This window comes from Salmo salar, chromosome ssa27 (genome assembly GCF_905237065.1).
Source record: "Salmo salar chromosome ssa27, Ssal_v3.1, whole genome shotgun sequence".
Lineage (NCBI taxonomy): Eukaryota > Metazoa > Chordata > Actinopteri > Salmoniformes > Salmonidae > Salmo > Salmo salar.
In genome coordinates this window covers 29881836-29890960 of record NC_059468.1, presented here as the reverse complement: position 1 = coordinate 29890960, position 9125 = coordinate 29881836, and the positions used below count along the sequence as shown (strand labels likewise).

The following is a 9125-nucleotide window of genomic DNA, read 5'->3' as shown; positions in this document are numbered from 1 at the left end:
AACTGTCTCAGGTAAGCTCATCTGCGTGTTTGTCGTCCTCACAAGGGTTTTGATCTGACTGCAGTTCGGCAATGTAACCAACTTCAGTGGTAAAATGCTCACCTTCGATGGCCACTGGCACACTGGAGAAGTGTGCTCTTCACAGATGAAACCGGTTTCAAATCCACATGGCATGGCGTTGTGTGGGCAATCGGTTTGCTCATGTCAACATTGTGAATAGAGTGCCCCATGGTGGCTGTGTGGTTATGGTATGGGCAGGCATAAGCTACAGACAATGAACACAATGGTATTTTATCAAAGGCCATTTGAATACATAGAGATACCGTGACGAAATCCTGTGGCCCATTGTGGTGCCATCCATCCATCACCTCATGTTTCCACATGATAATGCATTGCCCCATGTCCCAAGGATCTGTACACAATCCCTGGAAGGTGAAAATGTCCCAGTTCTTCCATGGCCTGCATACTCACCAGACATTTCACCCATTGAGCATGTTTGGGATGCTCTGGATCAACGTGTACGACAGCATGTTCCAGTTCCCGCAAATATCCAGCAACTTTGTACAGCCATTGAAAAGAAGTGGGACAACGTTCCAAGGCCAGAATCAGCAGCTTGATCAACTCTATGTGAATGAGATCTGTCGTGCTGCATGAGGTGACCAACAGATGCATATCTGTGACCAACAGAATCATATCTGTATTCCCAGTCATGTGAAATACATAGATTTGGGACCAATTAATTTATTGCAATTGACCGATTTCCTTATATGAACTAGAACTAAGTAAAAGCTTTGAAATTGTTGCGTTTTATTTTTGTTCAGTGTAGTTTTCCATACAAGGATTAGAAAAATATGGACATTGGGATAGAATGGGAACACAGAGTATTTGGTTTTCAAATGTAGGTTATTATCCTATAAGTGATAGAATAAGCTGTTTTACTTGTTCTTTCCGTGTTTGATGCAGAGAATATCTAATGGAAAGGGGGTGGAACAGCACCATAGATTTATGGCCAGCATCCAGCAGGTCCCTAAATTATTCACACACCATTGCACACCCTTTGACTTCCTGGGTTTGTAAAATAATTATGTGAAGCATTTTGTAGTTTGAAGCTCCAAGGCTCAGAATTTGAAGTTCTTGACGTCGGGCGCACCAACGTGCAGTTTCCGGTTAGAGCAGAAGTACTTGGCAGCCATCTTGTTTCCCGTTGCTACTGAAATAAAATAAATAATACGGTGAGCTGAACTTCACTTGTGCTAACCCGTAAAACAAAGTGAGTAAAAATCAGATTATATACATGGTTAATGTCTATATGTGAAACCATACTGTGTCGCTATGGAATTGGGGCTATGACTTTGCGCATTTTCAATTGCTGTTCTTGTCCAATAGACGATTGTTTTGGAAGATGAACATAGGCGCCATTTCCCTCCCCGCTCTCTGAGCCGCTTATTGGTGGCCAGCTGAAAAGAACCGAGGCGGCCAAGAAACTGCCGCACTGAGGCCGCCATGTTGGCTCTTGTCTAAATTCTGCCTCGCACGACTGGCGATTTTTGGTAGATCCCTAATGGCGTCAGTTTCACAACTAACTGAACCCGTAGAAACCTTGATTGGTGGAATCTAGTCCGAGGTTTGATTGGTCTGAAGGACAGATCCAAACGTAGTCTTTATTGGTTAGAGAGCTTTACCCCAGTTTTGCAAACTTTCCATTGATCAGCAGTACCTGTTGTTCAGTGGCGAATTAGCTCTAACACATGGTCCAATGTGTAGCATGTATCATCGTCTTCCATTGACTCGGTTGGGTTTACCATCGAGCACATACGTAAACTAGCTTAAACAACTACCCGAGCCAGGGCTCTCTAACCCTGTTTCTGGAGAGTTACGTTCCTGTAGGTTTTCGCTGCAACCTTAACGCACCTGATTCTAATAATTATTTGGTTGAGCAATTGAATCAGGTTAGTTACAACTGGTTGGGTTGAAAACCTACAGGAGTTTAACGTTAGTTCTCCAGGAACAGGGTTTGAGAACAATGAACTATCAATATGTCTACGTTTGGCTAGTTAACAATACATGATCACACCGTATTAAGAACTATGGGCCAGCGAAGCTAAACGGTCGCTGATTAGGCTAGCCTTTTCATCCAGGTAGCTGGAACCATATAATTAGAATACTAGAATGTACATGAACCTTAAGACGGGATAGGTCAGGGAGTTGGTTTGCCAATGTTGTTATAAGATATTGTTTAAAATAATGAATTTGAAGAATGCATGTTTGTTTCCTAGCCAGACAATTTTACAAGTTAACTGTCAATATGTCCAATTTTATTCAAACTATGCAAAAAAAAAACTAAAATACACCTTATGGAACAGGGGACTGAATAAACAAAAACATAGGTGCATACACACACATGATAACATACACACATACATGGATTTTGTGTTGTAGATATGTGGTAGTGGAGTAGGGGCCAGAGGGCACACTTAGTGTGTTGTGAAATCTGTTATGAATGTATTGTAATGTTTTTAAAATCATGTAACTGCCTTAATTTTGCTGGACCACAGGATGAGTAGGCAGCAGCTAATGGGGATCCATAATAAATTCAAATCCACAGCCACAAACGGGAAAAAATCTGTTGATAATAGGACTTAAGCAAGTTGTAAATGCAACAAGTACTGATATTGTATCATATAACACTCACAGCTTTCAAAGAAACATTGGACATGTATGGTCTGTTTACATATGAGGCTATTTATACTGACAATTTGTATAACACCTGTATAACTGTGTTTATATTTTAGGGTGACAATTCTATTACACATTTTCTGATATCACATGCCTTTTATTTTCCTGAATACGTAAAATCATGATTATGCCTCTACTGGATGGTTCTCCAAGATCCTGGAGAGCTACTGTCCTGTAGTTTTTTTTTTACTCCAATCCTAATCTAGAACACCTCATTTTAATAATTAGCTGGTTGATAAAATGAATCAGGTTAGATACAACTGGGGTTGGAGCGAAAACCTACATGAGGGTAGCACTCCAGGAACAGAGTTGGAGAACCCTGCTCTACTGCCATTCATTCCAATTAGACTGGTTTGGATTTCTCCATGACCAATATGGCTATCATTTTCACCTCTTTCTGGATATTTGAGGGTTTGACACGTGTCAAACTCAGTCCACAGAGGGCAAAGTGTCTGCGGGTTTTCGCTCCGCCCTTGTACTTGATTGATGAATTAAGGTCACTGATTAGTTAATAACTCCCCTCATCTGGATGTCTAGGTATTCATTGAAAGTACAAACCAGCAGACACTAGCCCCGTCATGGAATTAATTTGACACCCCTGGTTTATGACATAGAGTCCAAGGCCCACCCACCAAAAATGTTGTTCCGTGACCCAGGAAACAAAACTGCAAAATTTCAACAACATTATGTAGCCTAGATAATGTTATGAATATGAACACTGTGTGGTCCAAAACTTAGTTACACATTACATTTTTGTATAAAAGTAAAGATTTTTAGCATCAATCTTGGGTCATTTCCCTAACAACGGTCGGATGTTGCTATGTTTCAACTTGGTTCATTTTGTTCCACTCTGCCACACAGAACTATTTGTGAGTTTCGGTGTTCGTCCTTGCGTAAACTCAAGCAACACATGTTACCGGTCCAGAAAAGAGGAAATATGTTTTAACCATGTACAGTGGTTTCTCAGTTAATATAAGACAGTTAATACATGGCAGCTGTATTTCGCCTACAAGGGCCCTCATTGCTTTTGCCTGATAGCCAAACTAAAGACAGAACCATGTTTGCTAGCTAACTCAGTTCTCAAAACATTCAAGGTCCCGACAGCTACGTAAAGTGTTGTTCTGGCATCTGAGAAAAATCGGTTTTGGGATTCCTCCAGTCCGGTACATATGTTGCTTTCTGCAAACATGGACAACGGAACATGTGTAACAATTGTAACCAAGGTGTAACATGGCAACCTCATAATGTTGCTAGGGGAAATTTCCCAAAAGCGCTCTGATTACGAAATTGTACATTTTGATTTATAATATTTAATTAATTTGCAAGTTTTGAACCACAGGGTTCATATTCATAACATTATCTACATAATGATGTATAAACTTTGCAGTTTTGTTTCCTGGGTCACTGAATTCCTTTTCTGAAGCCTTTTTTTGGTGGGTGGCCCTTGGACTAATAGCCCTCTAGTAATTGAATAGGATCTCTATAGCTGTAACATCCGCCTAATAATTTTTGTTGTCGAATGTTAGCTAGGTAGCTAAATGTTTATCTTCAGTGTTGCATGCTGTTGGATTGAAAAAAATGACTAACTAGTTAGCTACAGATTGTTACACCAGATAATGTGATATAACCAAAGCTTTTTGGTATCCATTACTGGGAGTTACAGGATAGGTACTGTTTGGTGTAGCTCAGAGAATTTTGACTAACCTTAACTTGGCGATACTATCTTCATTCTCGATTTGGCCAAACATGTATCTTCTAAAATATCCGTGTCCAGTTGTAGGTGGTTAATTTTGAATTTAGAAAAAAAAATAAAAATTGCTCCAGGATGTAATTCAACAATGTGTACGCAACCATTTTGTCTTCTTTATATCTTCTCTCATTGATCGAGACAGGTGAGTGTCATCGTGAGATGCTGCACTTAGGGGTGGACCCACCTGTCTCAATCAATAAGAGAAGATTTGAAAGGGAGATGGTGGAAGCAGAACTGTCATTTTGAAGTTGAAAATGGACAACAGTGAAGTCCCAAGAATGGAACAAAAAGGGCAAAGATTGTTGTGGAAAATGAGTCTGAATCGTTGCTTGTTGGAATACGTTTTTTGGATAAAGGTGTTTATTTTGGAAACCCTTTTGAAGTCAAGAGGATGGTTAAAAAGGAGTTGGGAAAAGTGGATGCGGTCAAAGCAACAAAGGAGTGGTATGGTGTTGATATCGTGTGTATCTAAAGAGCAAAAGGAGCGTGAATTGTGGTTTATCGACGCATGAAGTAGACAGCTTTGATTTTCGGAGTAGGGTACCGGTAAAAGGTGTCATCTCTGGCATCCCGTTGGACATTGATAAACAATATCTTAGACCAAAAATTCCAGGAGTAGTTAATGTACGTGGCTTGACCCGTATGGGGGAAAAGGAGCAAAGTTTATCTGTATTATTGATGTTTGATGACTATTTACCACCCTATGTGAAGTTGGGATATACAGTGCATTCAGAAAGTAGTCAGAGCACATTACTTTTTCCACATTTTTGTTACGTTACAGCCTTACTCTAAAATTGATTAAATTAATGTTATTCCTCGTCAGTCTACACACAATACCCCATAATAACAAAGCGAAAACAGGTTTTTAGATTTTTTGCATTGTTCATAAAAATAAAAAGAACTTAAGTATTCAGACCCTTTGCTATGAGACTCAAAATTGAGCTCAGGTGCATCCTGTTTTCATTGATCATCCATGAGATGTTTCTACAACTTGTTTGGAGTCCACTTGTGGTAAATTCAATTGATTGGACATGATTTGGAAAGGCATACACCTGTCTATATAAGGTCCCACAGTTGACCGTGCATGTCAGAGCAAAAACCAAGCCCTGAGGTTGAAGGACTTGTCCGTAGAGCTCGGAGACAGCATTGAGTCAAGGCACAGATCTGAGGAAGGGTACCAAAACATTTCTGCAGCTTTGAAGGTCCCCAAGAACACAGTGGCCTCCATCAATCTTAAATTGAAGATGTTTGGAACCACCATGTTTCCTTCCTAGAGCTGGCTGCCCGACCAAACTGAGCAATCGGTGGAGAAGGGCCTTGGTCAGGGAGATGACCAAGAACCTGATGGTCACTCTGACAGAGTTCCGGAGTTCTTCTGTGGAGATGGTTGTCCTTCTGGAAGGTTCGCCATCTCTTCAGCACTCCACCCATCAGATCTTTATGGTAGTGTCCAGACGGAAGCCATTCCTCAGTAAAAGGCAGATGACAGCCCGCTTGGGATTTGCCAAAAGGCACCTAAAGACTCTCATACCAAGAGAAACAATATTCCCTTGTCTGATTGAACTCTTTGGCCTCAATGCCAAGCGTCAAGTCTGGAGGAAACCTGGCACCATCCCTAAGGTGAAGCACGTTGGTGGCAGCATCATGCTGTGGGGATGTTTTTCAGCGGCAGGGACTGGGAGACTAGTCAGGATTGAGGGAGAGATGAATGGAGCAAAGTTCAGCGAGATCCTTGATGAAAACCTGCTCAGGACCGCAGACTGGGGTGAAGGTTTGTCTTCCAACAGGACAATGACCCCTCCAGCCAAGACAACGCAGGAGTGGCTTCGGGACAAGTCTCTAAAAGTCCTGAAGTGGCCCAGCCAGAGCCCGGACTTGAACCCGATCAAACATCTCTGGAGAGACTTGAAAATAGCTGTGCAGTGACGCTCCCCATCCAACCTGGCAGAGCTTGAGGACCTGCAGAGGAGAATTAGAGAAACCCCCCAAATACAGGTGTGCCAAGCTTGTAGCGTCATTCCAAGAAGACTCGCGGCTGTAATCGCTGCCAAAGGTGCTTCAGCAAAGCACTGAGTAAAGGGTGTGAGTACTTATTTAAATGTGATATTTCAGTATTTAAAAAAACTGTTTTGCTTTGTCATTATTGGGTATTGTGTGTAGATTGAGAGAAAAAATTTAATACATTTTAGAATAAGGCTGTAACGTAACAAAATGTGGAAAAAGGCAGGAGGTCTGAATACTTTCCAAATGCACTGTATAGAATACGCCGTAAGAGCGTTTGTGCAAACCTTGATTCAGTGCAAGACGTGTAAAAAGTTGGGCCATGTGTCAAGTGTTTGCAGACGGAAGGAAAATGTTATTGAAGAGTCTGTGAATGTAAAATGTTGCAACTGTGGTGGGGATCATATTTCTGAATTCCCTGAGTGCCCAGTTAGGGTGAAAGCGGTTGAGGTGTCAAGGATCAGGGCTGTACAGCAAATCTCCTATGTGGAGGCGGTGAAGAGAGTTGAAGGGGCAAGAGGCCACAGTTCTGAAGAAGATATGGCGGTGGATGCACCACAACAAGTTGCAAATGTTATACGTCAATCAAGTGATCTGGATAAACGTATTGTGAAGGTAGATTTTGTTGCATTTATAGCCACAGTTATTAATTGTACTGCACAAGTTCAAGAAGCTGGACAAGGTTTTGGGCCTCCAAGACTTAACGGCAGAAGCACTGCAAGGACTACTGTTGCCAGGAAATGTCCCTTCATCACAGGATCCTTCTGAACCTGATTAAAACAGAAAAGCAGGCTGATTTAGTTGAACATTTCATTATTGATAGTTTGTATGGAATTTATATTTAAAAAATAAATACAAATTTACCCTGCATTTTTTTCCTTTTCGGATTATTATTATTCACCTCTACAGTAGGTGGAATGCACATATAATTGTTGCGAATGCCATTATACCGAAGAAGAGAAGATTTGAAATTGACAAGATGGCGGAGTACACATTGTTGGATTACTTTATGGAGCAACATTTTATTTTAATAATGAAGCATTTTCTAAATTCAATCAAACCACTTGCAACTGGACAATTACCTTTTAAAAATGTAGAGAACAAAGACAGTATCACCAAGTTAAGGTTGGTTGGAAATTCTCTGCGCTACACCAAACAGTACATACCCTGTAACTTCCAGTAAATCTTTGTACACCAGATAATGTGATATAACCAATCTGTAGCAAGCTATGCACAAGAAGTCACACTCGACAGAACTCACTGAAGTCTCCAATTCCACCAGACATTTTTCTTTACATTTTGCTAATGGCCATTTAACCGAAATCAGCATCATATTCATTGTTTACATTTACGTGTGCTGACTGCCAGTTATTGTGAACCACATTTTTTGTGTGCACTGACTCTTATCAGAGAATGGTTTGCAAGCCCTGCCACATCCGACGAGCGTCAGAGCCGGTGTAGTACAATTCGATCTTAGTCCTGTATTGATGCTTTGCCTGTTTGATGGTTCATCGGAGGGCATAGTGGGATTTCTTATAAGCTTCTGGATTAGAGTCCCGCTTCTTGAAAGCGGCAGCTCTAGCCTTTAGCTCAGTGTGGATGTTGCCTGTAATCCATGGCTTCTGGTTGGGGTATGTACTAGTGATGCACCGATATGACATTTTTGACCGATATCTGATATTTTCCTTGCCAAAAAAAAACCCGATACCGATATTTAAAATTTGAATGGCCTTTTAAGCATTCTAGTACAGTTAAATAGTTAACACACACACACGGACACAGCGGTCTAAGGCACTGCATCTCAGTGCAGGAGGTGTCACTACAGTCCCTGGTTCGAATCCAGGCTCTGTCACATCCGGCCGTGATTGGGAGTCCCATAGGGCGGTGCACAATTGGCCCAGCGTTGTCCGGGTTTGGCTGGGGTAGGCCGTCATTGTAAATCAGAATTTCTTCTTAACTGACTTGCCTAGTTAAATAAAGGTGTTAAAGAAAAAAAAGAATCGGCCAAATCGGTGTCCAAAAATACCGATTTTCGATTGTTATGAAAACTTGAAATCGGCCCTAATTAATCGGCCATTCCGATTAATCAGTCGACCTCTAGTTTTGATTATGTTTTACTGGTAATGGGGACATATGTAAATGCCAACAAAATACATTTTTGGTCAGTGTGGTGTGTGTGTGTGTGTGTGTGTGTGTGTGTGTAACCTTTATTTTACTAGGCAAGTCAGTTAAGAACACATTCTTATTTTCAATGACGGCCTAGGAACGGTGGGTTAACTGCCTTGTTCAGGGGCAGAACGACAGATTTTTACCTTGTCAGCTCGGGGATTCAATCTTGCAACCTTACGGTTAACTAGTCCAACGCTCTAACCACCTGCTTTACATTGCACTCCACGAGGAACCTGCCTGTTACACGAATGCAGTAAGAAGCCAAGGTAAGTTGCTAGCTAGCATTAACCTTATCTTATAAAAAACAATCAATCAATCATAATCACTAGTTAACTACACATGATTGATGATATTACTAGTTTATCTAGCCTGTCCTGCGTTGCATATAATCGATGCGGTGCGCATTCGCAAAAAAGGACTGTCGTTGCTCCAACGTGTACCTAACCATAAACATCAATGTCTTTCTTAA

The 9125-nt window shown here is 41.2% G+C and overlaps 1 protein-coding gene across 5 annotated transcripts in view; it reads left to right on the top strand.

Moving 5' to 3' along the window:
- Positions 1-1109: 1109 nt before the first annotated feature.
- The window catches only part of LOC106588897 (nuclear transcription factor Y subunit gamma), a 59394-nt gene continuing 51378 nt past the window's right edge, over positions 1110-9125 (top strand). The window contains exon 1 of one of the 5 annotated variants that reach the window (XM_014178433.2): positions 1110-1270. In XM_014178433.2, coding sequence (XP_014033908.1) covers position 1270 — 1 coding nt within the window. In that variant the 5' untranslated portion in view covers positions 1110-1269. The remainder of the gene's footprint in view (positions 1271-9125) is intronic. The other 4 variants (XM_014178432.2, XM_045709706.1, XM_014178426.2 and 1 more) reach the window with 4 other exon arrangements.